The 14145-nt window shown below is 46.2% G+C and overlaps 1 protein-coding gene and 1 pseudogene across 1 annotated transcript; both read left to right on the plus strand.

Annotated features, from left to right (window-relative positions):
* Positions 1–1602, plus strand: LOC133893492 (aspartic proteinase nepenthesin-1-like). Its single transcript, XM_062334520.1, has one exon. It carries the CDS (start codon positions 20–22, stop codon positions 1406–1408), a length of 1389 nt encoding a protein of 462 aa, XP_062190504.1. The 5' UTR covers positions 1–19; the 3' UTR covers positions 1409–1602.
* A 1162-nt stretch (positions 1603–2764) lies between these two features.
* LOC133892105 (aspartic proteinase nepenthesin-1-like) lies at positions 2765–4174 on the plus strand (annotated as a pseudogene).
* Positions 4175–14145: the final 9971 nt, after the last annotated feature.

Below are 14145 nucleotides of genomic sequence, written 5' to 3' on the forward strand. Positions count from 1 at the left end.
TCGGAAACAAGAACATGTTATGATCAAACTCCTCTCACTTTCTCTTCCAGTCTTCCTCTCTCCTTACATCCGAGCTCTAATGGCCTCCAAGAGAACACTTCTCCTCTGCCTGCTCCTCTTGTCGCTGTGTCTCTCTGTCTCCACCATCTCGAGCCGTGGAGTTCGCCTCGTGCTGACGCATGTCGACACCCGCGCCGACCTCACGGGGGTTGAGCGCGTCCGCCGCGCCGCTGACCGGAGCCACCGCCGTGTGAACGGCCTCCTCGCCGCGGTCGCGCCCTCCACAGCGAAGACGCTGCGGAGCGACAGTGGTACGTCAGCCACGGCGGCCGTGCACGCGAGCACGGCGACGTACCTCGTCGACCTTGCCATCGGCACGCCGCCGCTCCCGCTCACGGCGGTACTCGACACGGGCAGCGACCTCATCTGGACGCAGTGCGACGCGCCGTGCCGGCGGTGCTTCCCGCAGCCCACGCCGCTGTACGCGCCGGCCAGGTCCGGGACCTACGCCAACGTGTCGTGTGGCTCCAAGCTCTGTGAGGCGCTCCCGAGGTCCTCCCGCTGCTCTGCCCAGGAGCCGCGCTGCGGATACGACTACTCCTACGGCGACGGCAGCTCCACCGACGGCGTCCTCGCCACGGAGGTGTTCACGTTGGGTTCGGGAACAACCGTCCACGCCCTCGCCTTCGGATGTGGCACCGACAACCTCGGCGGCACTGACAACTCCTCTGGCCTGGTCGGGATGGGGCGGGGGCCGCTGTCTCTGGTGTCTCAGCTCGGCGTCACCAAGTTCTCCTACTGCTTCACGCCCTTCAACGACACGACGACCGCCAGCCCCCTCTTCCTAGGCTCGCTGGCGAGCCTCTCGTCCATGGCCATGTCCACGCCATTCGTGCCGAACCCCACGGGCGCGCGGAGGAGCTCCTACTACTACCTCTCACTGGAAGGGATCACCGTCGACGACACCCTGCTGCCGATCGACCCGACCGTGTTCCAGCTGACCGCGTCGGGCCGTGGCGGGCTCATCATCGACTCCGGCACGACGTTCACGGCGCTGGAGGAGCGCGCATTCGTGGTGCTAGCCCGCGCTGTTGCGTCACGGGTGGCGCTGCCACTCGCCAGCGGCGGGCACCTGGGCCTTAGCCTCTGCTTCGCGGCGCCCGAGGGGCGGGGACCCGAGGCGGTGCACGTGCCCCGCCTGGTGTTCCACTTCGACGGTGCTGACATGGAGCTGCCGCGGGGGAGCATCGTAGTGGAGGACCGGCGCGCCGGTGTGGCGTGCCTCGGGATGATGAGCGCGCGGGGCATGTCCGTGCTCGGCAGCATGCAGCAGCAGCATATGCACGTCCTGTACGACCTCGAGAGGAGCGTCTTGTCCTTCGAGCCCGCCAACTGCGGCGAGCTCTAGGACTGGCGGTGATTCGTCGATCTTGAGCCCATTTGTGTGCTGATAAGGGCATTTTGCAGCTGAGTTACACTGTGATTTTTGGGAAGAGATTGTTGTAAGATTGAAGTTCCGCGCATTCTCGTCTAGTTACAACATGGCATCAACAATAATAATTATTGCTACTAGCTAGACTTATCTAAAACAGTAAATGTTGTAGCATCTTTCCTTAGAACACTCTTCGGTTGCACTCTTTCCAGAGGTTCCAAGTTGCGAAAAATTGGCATCTCAAACTATTCTTGTACCATGAATGTGAACATTTGAATCAATTGCAAACGGGACTAAACAAAACACCTCTCAAATCTAGTGTTTTAGTTAACCAATCCTCAAATTAACTTACCAATTTAATGCACCTTAATTAGGATAAGCTCATAAAGTTGCAGTTGCGATCCAAACACTTTTGAGGCTCCGCTCACAAGCTTGAAGACGATCCATCGATGGCCATCAAGTTCCTAAACAAAGTATCTCCTCTCCTTCTCACCTCTCTGCTCTTGGATTGTATTTGTTGTTGGTGATTCTCACAACACTCTAAGTGCACACAGCTACTTGTGCAAATGGAGCTAAAATATCATAGGAGACCTGGTCTCATACATCCGAGGGCTACACTACTCAAGGCCCGTCTTCCATCACCAATCTCAAAGTTCAGTTAAGAGCTTGGCATTTAGGTGTTACTAGTCTGTGTTGCATCTAGGTGCAACAATTGTCTTCGCCATAAGTGGATGTGGACGGGAGGTGCGATGGATGGCTATAGATGACGCCATCAAACGATGGCTTTGGCATGTCCCATTAGTTTTGTTGACAACGCATACCATTCTTTAGTTTTCCTATTACCCTATTTGAGATGCAAAAATATCGATTGAATTATACATAAATGAAAATGATAATTAGCCCGGATAATGCTTACCCATATCCGTACCTACTAATTTTTTTCCGTCCATAACTATACCGTGAACACCCGTGGGCGAAGAGCAAGGACCTGTGGATATACCTATTTACCCACCCGCTAGGTGGTGGTGGGGAGGGGTGGGGCTAGTAGCGGTGGCGGCGGCGCCGTGCCTCGGGGCTAGGCTTGAGATGGCGAGGCTCGGGGTGGGGCTAGCAGCGGTGACGCAGCTTTGGGGACAAGGCTGGGCAACGCCTGGACGAGTAATATTACTTTGGAGAGATTAAATTCAATAAGGTCGCAGTCATGCAACAAAATAAATTCAATAAGGTCGCAGTCATGCAACTGTTCGATTGATTTTTGTAAGGTCAACGAAACTACCTTTGTTCGATCAAACCGAACCAACGAAAAGAAAACGGATGACGACGAAGCACGACATGGCGTGCAAAGGTGTAGCAGCGCTGCTCAGGCTTGCTGCTGTCCTCATGGTTGGCCTCCTCCCGCCGTTGACTTCTGCGAACAACCCTCACGGCGGCTTCCGCGGCACCCTCACTCGCATCCACCAGAACTTTGGCAACTACTCCGCCGCGGCGCGCCGCGACGCGCGTCGCCTCGCGTTCTTCTCCTACGCGGCCGCGGGAGGCGCGCGCACGAGCACGAGCTCCTCCCCTCGTCTCCTCCAGACGCTAGTGGAGAACGGTGCGGGAGCGTACCACATGAACCTGTCCATCGGAACGCCGCCACTGACCTTCCCCGCCATCCTCGACACGGGCAGCGACCTCATCTGGACGCAGTGCGCGCCGTGCACCGCGTGCTTCGCGCAGCCGACGCCTCTGTACGACCCGGCCGGCTCCTCCACGTTCTCCAGGCTCCCTTGCGCGACTCCCCTGTGCCAGGCCCTGCCGAGAGCCTTCCGTTCGTGCGACGCCACCGGCTGCGTCTACGACTACCGCTACACCGTCGGCTTCACCGCGGGATACCTCGCCGCGGATACGCTCGCCCTCGGGGGCACCTCGTTCCCCGACGTCGCGTTCGGTTGCAGCACGGCGAACGGCGGGCCCATGGACGACGCGTCGGGTATCGTGGGGCTCGGGCGCAGCGCCCTGTCCCTCGTGTCGCAGCTCGGCTTCGGCCGATTCTCGTACTGCCTCCGCTCCGACGCGGACGCCGGCGCCAGTCCGATCCTGTTCGGCTCCCTTGCCAATGTGAGGGGCGACAAACTGGTGCAGTCCACGCCGCTCGTCCAGAACCCGTTAGCGCGACGCTCTCCGTACTACTACGTCAACCTCACCGGCATCACAGTCGGCGCGGCTGACCTCCCTGTGACAAGCAGCACGTTCGGGTTCACGGCGATCGGCGCGGGAGGAGTGATCGTGGACTCCGGCACAACTTTCACGTACCTCGCCTAGGCGGGGTACGCGATGGTGAAGCAGGCGTTTCTGTCGCAGACGGCCGGCCTGACGAGGGTGAACGGCGCGCTGTTCAACTTCGACCTGTGCTTCGCGGCGGGTGCCGCCGCTGCCGTGCCCGTGCCGAGGTTGGTGCTGCGCTTTGCGGGCGGCGCGGAGTATGCCGTGCCACGGCAGAGCTACTTCGACGCCGTGGACGAGCAAGGAAGCGTGGCGTGCTTGCTGGTGCTGCCGACGAGGGGCCTGTCCGTCATTGGCAACGTGATGCAGATGGACCTGCACGTGCTCTACGATCTCGACGACGGGAAGCTCTCCTTTGCACCGGCGGATTGCGCTAGCCTTTGATTTTGAGCACCAGACAATGATGTCCGGATTTTGCCCGACCTTTCACGGTACAAACAGGAACAATCTTTGTTCTGAATTTTTCACTAATAAATATGCAGCAGAAAATAATGTTTTCCTTTAATCTAACAATTTTTTTTAATGAACAAGCATGAGATAGTGCCTATTTCATTGATAAAGAAGGAGAGTTACAGTAGTCGGACAACCTAGGAGGGTATCCGCAAAGGAAGAGAACTTTACAAAGTATACAACTAAGATCCTCCAAGAAAATAATGACTGCGGAAAAAAGAGCGACAAATGTTGCTCTCCCGCAAGGCTCCACATCTTGGTCTCCTCGATTTTGCTTAAAAGCGATGTAGCCGACAATTCTTTGCGATCGGAAACGTGTGCATTCCTCTCTTTTCCAGATCTCCCATAAGACCAGGATGACAAGGGTGCGCATATATAGCTTTTCATGGCAGGCCGAAGTGAGTGAGTGCCACCAGTCATGTACCGAGTCGCTAGGCTCCCATGCAGCCGGTTGTATATGTGCTTGTGAGGTCCAATCCACAATGTTTCCCAGACCCATCTAGTGTATCTGCAGCCCACAAGCAGGTCGATTGCCAAAGAATTTACACTTTGGCGGTGCCCTTACCGTCCAGGTCATTTTCTTGAATGGAGTCTTCACGGAGCCAAAGAATTGTGCTCTGTATGCCGAGGCATCCGTGTGCCCAGTATGAGGTGGACCTCTTGGATTATGTTCCATAAGAACACGGACTCGTGCAGATGTTGGACCAAGAGGTTTCCAACTAGATTCAAGTCTCGGATTCAAGTACTGTCATGCAACGCCTCGCTTATCGTCCTTCTTTTATTTTTTGAATTTCAGATTTGAGAGGGATGATGTCCTTGAGCCTCCTCCCTTGCATCAGCTGAGTGCCAGAAGCTTGCTGTGGCCTTGTTGACAATCGTGATGGTCACGGCTGCAGAGAGAGGAGGTGATCCGTGTAGTCGCAAGGCATTTCCATGCCTACCCAAGCTTTATTCCAACGATTTCCACTCATGCCAAAGCGAACGTAGATGTAGCGCGCGGGTGAACTCGTCAAGGTTCAGAATTCCCAACCCCCAGATCAGTCAGTCGACACACACGTTTCCAATTAATTTTGCATATGCCCTCGTGAGTCGTGCATCCCTTGCCCATAGGACACATTTTTGGCATTTGTCCAAGTGCTTGAGCATTTCCTTTGACGTCTTAAGGGCAATGAGAAAATACACTGTCAAAGTCCAAAGATAGGACTGATTTGACTAATGCCATCGGCCTGCTTGGCTTAGGTTCTTCCCCCTCCAGCTCATGAGGCACCCGGCTGCCTTATTCGCTAACGGTTGAAAGTCAGCACGTCTCAATTTGCGTAGTGCTAGAGGCAGGCCTAGGTACTTCCATCGGAAAGCTCATTGGGGCGACCGAGAGGTCAGTGAGGGCCTCATGGAGTCCAATCTGCTCGCATCGGATTGGTGCCATCAGGTTGGAAGTTTGTGTTTAGGCGACCGGGAGGTCAGCGAGGACCTCATGTACAGTCTCCAAAGCATTGAAGGATTTACGCTAGGTTGGCCACATCTTCTCTTGTTTGTTTGATGAAAACGACCGCATCGTCTGCACCGGCCACCCAGTCAATTAAGGACTCCTAACTCCATAGAGCGCTCGAGCAACCAGTACAGCGGGTCGATGGCGAGGATGAACAAGAGGGATGAGAGGGGGTCACCCCACCACATGCCCTGACCATGTTGTATCCAAGTGGTAGGGAAGCCATTCAGTAAGACTTTCGAGGATGAAGTTGCTAGGAGTGCCGCGATCCAGTTCCACCATCAGGTTGGGAAACCATGGTGTTGCATGAGGGATAGGAGGTAATCCTTAGGGGTGTTGTTCCACACTTAGTTGATGATGGTTTTTCAATCTTACAGTATGCAGATGATACAATTATTTTTATGAAACATGATATTAAACAGGCTAAAAATATAAAGCTCTTGTTATGTGCATTTGAGCAATTGTCGGGCCTAAAGATCAATTTTCATAAAAATGAGTTATTCTGCTATTGGAAGGCAAAAGGCCGTGAAGATCAATATACTCAATTGTTTGGACGTGGGATAAAGGACTACCCATTTAGATATTTGGGAATTCCTATGCATCATAGAAAGCTTAGTAATAAGGATTGGCAAATGGTGGAAGAATGATTCCAAAAGAAATTACACAGTTAGAAGGGTAAGCATTTGTCTTATGGTGATAGGCTAGTTGTTGATGGTAAGATTTGGCATTTATAATGGTCATTGCAGTACTGATTAGCTTAACGATAAGAATGTAAGGCTGCTGCTGATTCAATTATTGTTTGGTTTTAAATCGGAAGGCAGAGTGCTCTGATCAGGAAAGCCTGTATGAGATCAGGGGGTGTAACTGCGGAGGATGACAAGGTACAACAATGGATCTCAGAGCTTGTCGGAGGTATCCAGGTGGTTTCCGACCAGGTCTCTGGCTAGGTAGTCTCCGTCTAGGTGGGTTCCGATCAAGTGGCCTCCAACCAGGTCTCCATCCAGATGGCCTCCAACCATGTCTCTAGTAAGGTGTTCTCCAGCTAAGGTGGCCTTTGAGTAGGCAGGTATGTGTTTCCGATCAAATGATTTGCGAGCACGTGGTCTCCGAGCAGGTTACGGACTTGCAGGCTGGTCGAACTTTGAACATGTTGGAACCCGAGCACGTTAATCTCCGAGCAGGGACTGGTCAAGCTTCGAGCATGTTGGAACTCAAGCACATTGGTCTCCGAGCAGTGATTGGTAGAATCCGAGCATGTGGTCTCTGAGCATGCTGGTCGAACTTTGAGCACGTTGGTCTCCAAGCAGGTGGAGAGACTGATCGAATTTGAACATGAGGATTCTAAGCAGGTGGTCGGACCGAGCGATGACTGGTAGAATTTGGAGTACATGGTCAGAACGAGCAGGTGATATGCGAACAGATGTTCGGACTGAGCAGGTAGTCGATTCCAAAAAGGTTGAACTATGCAATAAAAGGATACTCGTGTAGATACATGCAAACTTACATGGTTGAATAGAAAAGATGTGTCAGTTATAGAAAGTTTGGAGATCATATGGCATAGCCGAATCATATCTGTACATCTTGTTTGGTTTGAATTAAGAGTCTTGATCTTTTACAGCTAAGATCTACCACCCTTTAAATATGAGAGGGTCATTGCCGATTGAGAATCATCATCAATCGATCAAAAATACAATCACATCTATCTTTTTACCTAGCTCCTGTAGTCTCGTCCCTTTTTCTTCACCCTCTTGCTGCTACTTGTTCTTGATCTCGACGACCAAAGACAAGCTGTCGACCATCTGCACTCTAACAGGATCCCTCCCGAGTGTGGTGACGATGAAGGTGCAATGATGTGGCACCACGACTTGGGTTTCCTAGGCGTTGCCCGTCAGATAGTTATCGCCAAAACTTCTGATCCACATTGGAGCTTCTGATTATCCTGGTCAGAAATTCTAGTCTAGGATTGCACGTGAGGTGCTTAGTGTTTGGCACGCAGCATCTTTTCACGTCAACACACTTTTTGGTGACTCCGCTAGGGATTCGAAGCTTTTGGCCATAATCAATCTGGCAAAAAATTAATTAAGAAAGTATTGTTACATCTGCGCTCATGGTAACGACACTGCCATCTATCTGCACCAAGTCCGAGGTAAAGCCCAATGTAAGTAGCACACTTATTACTCAGGAAAATGCCAAAGCTATGATTGAGAGTTTAGATTTATATAGCCATGTTAGGGCTTTAATGTTTCAAGTACCAGATTTATCTAGCATTAGAGACAACTCCTATAGCATGGCGTTAGTACTCCAAATATTAATTCTTTTGGTAACATGCAACATAATTATGTGACTCCCAACTCATTGGCAATGCTTACACCACTTAGGATATTACAAACTAAAGTGCCGATGAATGTTCAATATGGCCGAATTAAGTTGATGAATTCGGCAAATTATTTTGAGCCACCATTTGCTAGTAATGTTGGTACCATGCAACAAGAAAGTTTACATATTAATTCATCCGCAACGTTTTCATCTAATGCGTTTATGCAACGAGTTACATTGATGAACAATATATATGGCCAGAATGATATTAGCGATTTGAATACTTATGATGAGCCATCTAGACCAGAGGTTGCATCACAATATTCACTTAACTTGGCCACATATTCGGCTAGTGATCATGGCCGAGTAGTTGAGACACTAAATACGCAAGCACCTTATACATATGCCTCGGTTACGAGTTATAGCTGAGTTGCTGAGAATTTGGCGAGCGTACATACACCTTCATACCACGATGCAACCTATGTTGCGCCTTATACGTTGCCATAGGGCCCCGATATTCCATATGGATCATTGCCGGAAGCAAATTTTAGAACTCTTTTGCAAAATACTACATATATATCAGCCTCATAAGTTATGAAACATCACGGTTATGTGTTGCACTTAATGCCTCCACTTCGACTTCAAATTATAGCCGAATAAACAAAAAATCAGCAAACATGTATGGACCAACATGCAGCACTGTGGCATGTAGTTCACCTTCATGCATACCTTATTCAGCTATTGAGCTAGAGCAGATAGTGTTACGGGAACAATGCATATAGTCGAACATATACCTAACTTGAATGGTGCTAAAATAGTGAATTCGGCTAGGGGCAATTTGAAATGAGAAAAGGAGTTTGGGCTTCACCATATGAAGAGCCAAATTCAAGCTCAAAAGAACAGAGGTATATGCTTGATGAAGTATTTGAAGAAGATCATAGCACGATTTAAGCAGAATTGCAAGAACAGTGTAAGAAACTATTTTTGTGTTATCGAAAAATAAAGCAAGGCATCACTAAGATAAAGGAATTTTCATCTAATGATATCATGCTACAAGAGGTACAATCTACAAGTATATTATTGATTTCCCAATATGATTCTATAGTTTCAATAGATAGATCTATTGGTGATACTATGCTTAATGATTTCAAAAGATTGGGTAAAGAAGGTATTGTAAATAAACAATCAGGTTCGAGTACAAATATTGAAAAGCCGATTACTATTGCATACAAATAGTCGATTAATGAAAAGGGAATGATGTCAATAACTACTAAGGAAAAAAGAAGAGTTGTTGGTTGCTAAGCATAATGAAAAGGAATTGTTGATTATAATGACCGAGCAATAGTTTAGTTCGGTTTCAAACCCTAGTATTATGCAATGACATAATGGCTGAGCACGATAATAGTTTGGATGCTAGCCTGAGCAAAGTCATAACAATAGCTATAGCCGAACAGAGGAATAGTTCGGATGTTTCTAAAAGTAAAAAAGAAATACCCTTGTTGCTTGAAGTCAAACCGTGTATAGAGTATGGATGTGTGCTGCAAGGGGAATTTGAAATAGAACTTGATAAGACAAAATCCATATGCAGAAGACTGTACTCTGATCATGATAATGCGGTCCCCTACCCGTGAGGATTTGAAGTACTAGAGCTAGCAAAATTCACGAGTAAGGGTGATAGAATCGCTGTGGAGTTTGTCGACCAAGTTATTTCACCATATGAGGAGGCCGACAATAACGATATATTAAAGTCAAAATTATTTCCATCATGAATTACTTTACTCTTTCTAAATTTGGTCTACACTTCATCACGAATGGGGCATAAGTTTTGTGATTATTTAGGATTTAGAGATACAAGGCCGAGGCTAGAGGAATTTAAAGATACCAATATTCGTGTGATGGAAGATAATTCTAAGATATTGAACAAGGATCAATCGACTAATGAAAGACGATTGAAGTTTGTTGGAAGTCCGAAGATCCAAGAAGGTACTTGGTCATCCCATCGACATGATCAAACTTGAGAGTAAAAATGTCCTAGTTCAGATATGTCAGGCTGAGTCTACAAAATACAGAGACATGGTTATTAGAGAGGAATATGCAATGCCTTCGGGAGAGAATGATGATCTTTTGATAAATGTGCAAATTTAAAATACTCCGGAAGGTCGCAAGTCAATATCAACACCAAGTTCTAGGGGGAACAAGAGTGCTAAGTTGAAGAAGTTAAAATAAAAAAGCCAAAGGTTGGTAGATGAAAAGTCGTTAATAATAACAAGAACAATGATATGAACAGGATTAAAGGGCCGAAGACTAGATTCAAGGAGCTTCTGGCTAAGTACGAAAAGGAAAAGACCAACAAGGTAAGTGCTAGTCGATTTAATAATTTTAGACGACTGAGGTCATCATCAAAGTAAGAATTCAGTTGTCAATGTTATTAACAGAAAAGTGCCAATGAAGAGGTTCTGTTTCTGCCATACAGGTTGACAATGCCCATGCCTTGGAGATATCATCCAACTGCGTTTGCTCCTTGCCATACATGGGGTTTCAACGATATGTGGATGTCATTGCCTCAAATGCATTCTACTTCTTTTCATTCGAGATGGGCGTCACCAAGGAGACCCGTGTTTGACAAATCATCATATCCTAACATGACTGTTTTGATCGAAGAAATTGGTCTAGTAATAAATGAGAGAATAAAGTGGTTAAGAAAGTGTATCACGTCACGGATAGTGGTAATTCTGATGAGCAATCAGATTTAGTTGGAAAGGAGGAAAAGCTGATTGATATTGCTATAAGGTTGGTTATATGTGAGGCAAAGGGATTGAAGGAGATATGATCAATATATGCCTATGCAAAGGAGGAGGAGTCTAATTTAAAGGAATGTAAACAATCAATTACTGTTGTTGTCCTGGTTGCTGATGATGATAACAGAACAATGGCAGGAGCTAGTCACAAGAATGTTGATGATGTCTGGACTAGTATACAGGTTGAATGGAGAGGCAATAATACTGTGAGTTCGGCCAGGAGTAATGCAAAAGCATCAGGTTTGGCTGCATTTAAAAGAAAGTTGAATGTGCATAAAAAGGGAAAAGGAGTATTTAGGTTGCCTAATGTGAAGCCACATCCGAGACCGTGTTCACTTGGTTTATCATATCCATAGAAGTGAAGATTGTCATAGCAACCTTGCACACAAAGGTTGAAAGAGAGGAAGATGGTTTGGGTCCCTAAGGGTAGCAAAAAGGTTGAAACTAATATTCAAACATCAATTATTGAAGCTACCCAAAAGGCAAAGCCAAAGTTGACATCCAAACAACTTTAGGACAAGCGTGAGGATGAAAAAGGTAATCAACATGGTCTTAGTCAGGGGTGGGGAGCCAAAAGGTGATTACAATGTGAGAAGTCTGCATTAGGGTACCAAAATCATTGGTAACCATATCATCACTTTTTATCATCTATTATGCCAATGCAGATGCCATTGACTCTTTATCCAGGTATGTTTGAATATCCATTATGGATTGGGTATGATCCTTAGATACCGTTTTATAAGTCTTTATATTTTAGTTGGGTACCATCAAAAAAGGAGATGTATGTGATCGGTTGTTACAGTTGTATCCAGAGCATTGTTATTATGTATTAGAAGCCGAAACATTTGTTAGAACTTTTTATTTTGGTTATATTAGTATGCTCAAAGGGATATCTACACTAGGAATATGAATCGTTTTTGTCGCCTGAGGGTATAAGAGTCGATGTTAAGTAGTAATCATTATAGGTTTGTAGTCATGCTTGAGAGTTAGGTTTATTTTTTTTGGCACGCAAGCTTTGCCAAAAAATAAGGGGCATGTACGATGGGAAGATTTGACATCTATAATGGTCATTGCAGTACTGATTAGCTTAACGATAAGAATTTAAGGTTGTTGTTGCTGATTCAATTAATGTTCGGTTTTGAATCAGAAGGAAGAGTGCTCTAATCAGGAAAGGCTGTATGAGATCGGGGGGTAATTGCGGAGGATGACAAGGTACAACAATGAAGCTCGGAGCTTGTCGAAGGTATCCAGGTGGCTTTCGACCAGGTCTTCAGTTGGGTAGTCTCCATCCAGGATCAAGTGGCCTCCGACCAGGTCTCTTGCAAGGTGGTCTCCAACTAAGATGGTCTTCGAGTAGGCAGGTACATGTTTCCAATCAAATGATTTGCGAGCACGTGGTCTCCGAGCAGGCAACAGACTGAGAAGGCTAGTCGAACTTCGAACACGGTGGAACCCAAGCACGTTAATCTTCGAGCAGGGATTGGTTGAGCTTCGAGTACGTTGGTCTCCGAGCAATGACTGATCAAATCTGAGCATGCGGTCTCCGAGCAGACTAGTCGAACTTCGAGCACGTTGGTCTCCAAGCAAGTGAAGAGACTAGTCGAATTTGAACATGAGGATTTTGAGCAGCTGGTTAGACCAAGCGGTGACCGGTCGAATTTGGAGTACATGGTCAGACCAAGCAAGTGATATGCGAGCAGATGTTTCGACCAAGCAAGTAGTCTAGTCCAAGAAGACCGAACTGCGCAATAAAAGGATACTCGTGTAGATACATGAGAACTTACGTGGTCGAATATGAAAGATGTGTCGGTTATAGAAAGTTCGGAGATCAGATGGCATAGCCAAATCATATCTGTAAGTTTTGTTCGGTTTGAATCAGACGTCCTGATCTTTTAAAGCTAAGACATGCTACATTTTAAATATAAGAGGGTCATGACCGATTGAGAATCATTACAAATCAATTAAAAATACAATCACGTCTATCTTTTTGCCTAGCCCCTATAGTCCCGTCCCTTTTTCTTTCCCCTCCTACTGCTACTCGTTCTTGATCTTGACGGCCAAGGACAAGCTGATGGCCGTCTGCACTCTAACGGGGTCTCTCCCGAGTGTGGGTGACGAAGGCGCTACCTGTCGGATAGTTATCATCGGAACTTCCAATCCACATCGAAGCTTCCGATTATCCTAATCGGAACTTCCGATCTAGGATTGCACACAAGGTGCTTAATGTTTGGCGCACAACATTTTTTCGCGTCAACACTAGTCCTTATTAATTATTGTTCTAAGCAGTCTAGTCATATTCATGCTATCCTTCTTTGAAGTCCCTACATGGATTCTAAATAAATTGGATTATTATTGATCCAGGTTTTTCTAGCTGAGTGATGGATGGATATAAAAAAGAATATAGCATGGCTGAATGGAACATGCTATATAGACCAAAGGAACAAGGTGGATTTGGAATCCAAGACATTAACATTCAAAACGAGTGTCTACTAAGTAGATAGCTTTTCAAATTAATTAATGAGGATGTGGTATCCTAGATATTACTTAGAAACAAATATCTAGATAACAAAACTATTGCTCATGTGGAAAAGAAACCAGACGACTTGCATTTCTGTCCAGGTCTAATGAGTGTAAAACTTTTTAAAAAAATTTGCGACATTTTAGACTACTGAGTGAAACACAAATTAAGTGAGCAATATCCCATCATAATATTTTTCTCATGAAACATGCTACCATATTAAATATATTAAGGTCAGATCCTTTTAATGTTTCCTTCAAGCGGGCTTTGGTGGAGAATAAGCTAGAGGCTTGGTATAATCTTTTGACAAGAATTGCATATATGTAACTTATTGACTTACCTAATACTTTTAGGTGGTCATTGCACCAGAGTGATCAATTCTCTATGCAATCAATGTATATGGCTCTTATAAATTCTAACATCATAGATCATAACTGGCATGTATGAAAACTAAAACTCTCTCTAAAAGTTAAGGTTTTCATATAGCTTAGTTAAAATAAACTGACAAGTAATGAAAAGTGATTCTTTTGTAGTAAAAATGAGACTATTTAATATCAATCTATTTATTGCATTTTTATTAAATTTATTTGAAGAGCTTCACAAATCACCTTTGGCTTACAACCTACTATTATCATAGCCAATATGTTCGGAACTTGACTAAATGGAGTAGGAACTAAGCTCAAAAGGCAAATGTTAGTTGGAGCGAGTGTCCTCTGTTGGGCACTTTGACTAAGTCAAAATTATTTGGTGTTTGATAAAGCAAATATTTACTCTTCTATTTAGATAATTTTCAGGACTACATATTAAGTATGTTTCTGGGTATAACTACAAAGAAAGGAGCGGGACAAAATGCGTACCACATGTCGCCTATTTGAGA

The sequence above is a fragment of the Phragmites australis genome, chromosome 15, assembly GCF_958298935.1.
Source record: "Phragmites australis chromosome 15, lpPhrAust1.1, whole genome shotgun sequence".
NCBI lineage: Eukaryota > Viridiplantae > Streptophyta > Magnoliopsida > Poales > Poaceae > Phragmites > Phragmites australis.

Bases quoted from the DNA above. Each gene is read 5' to 3' on its own strand.
- LOC133893492 (XM_062334520.1), top strand. From the start codon at position 20: ATGATCAAACTCCTCTCACTTTCTCTTCCAGTCTTCCTCTCTCCTTAC.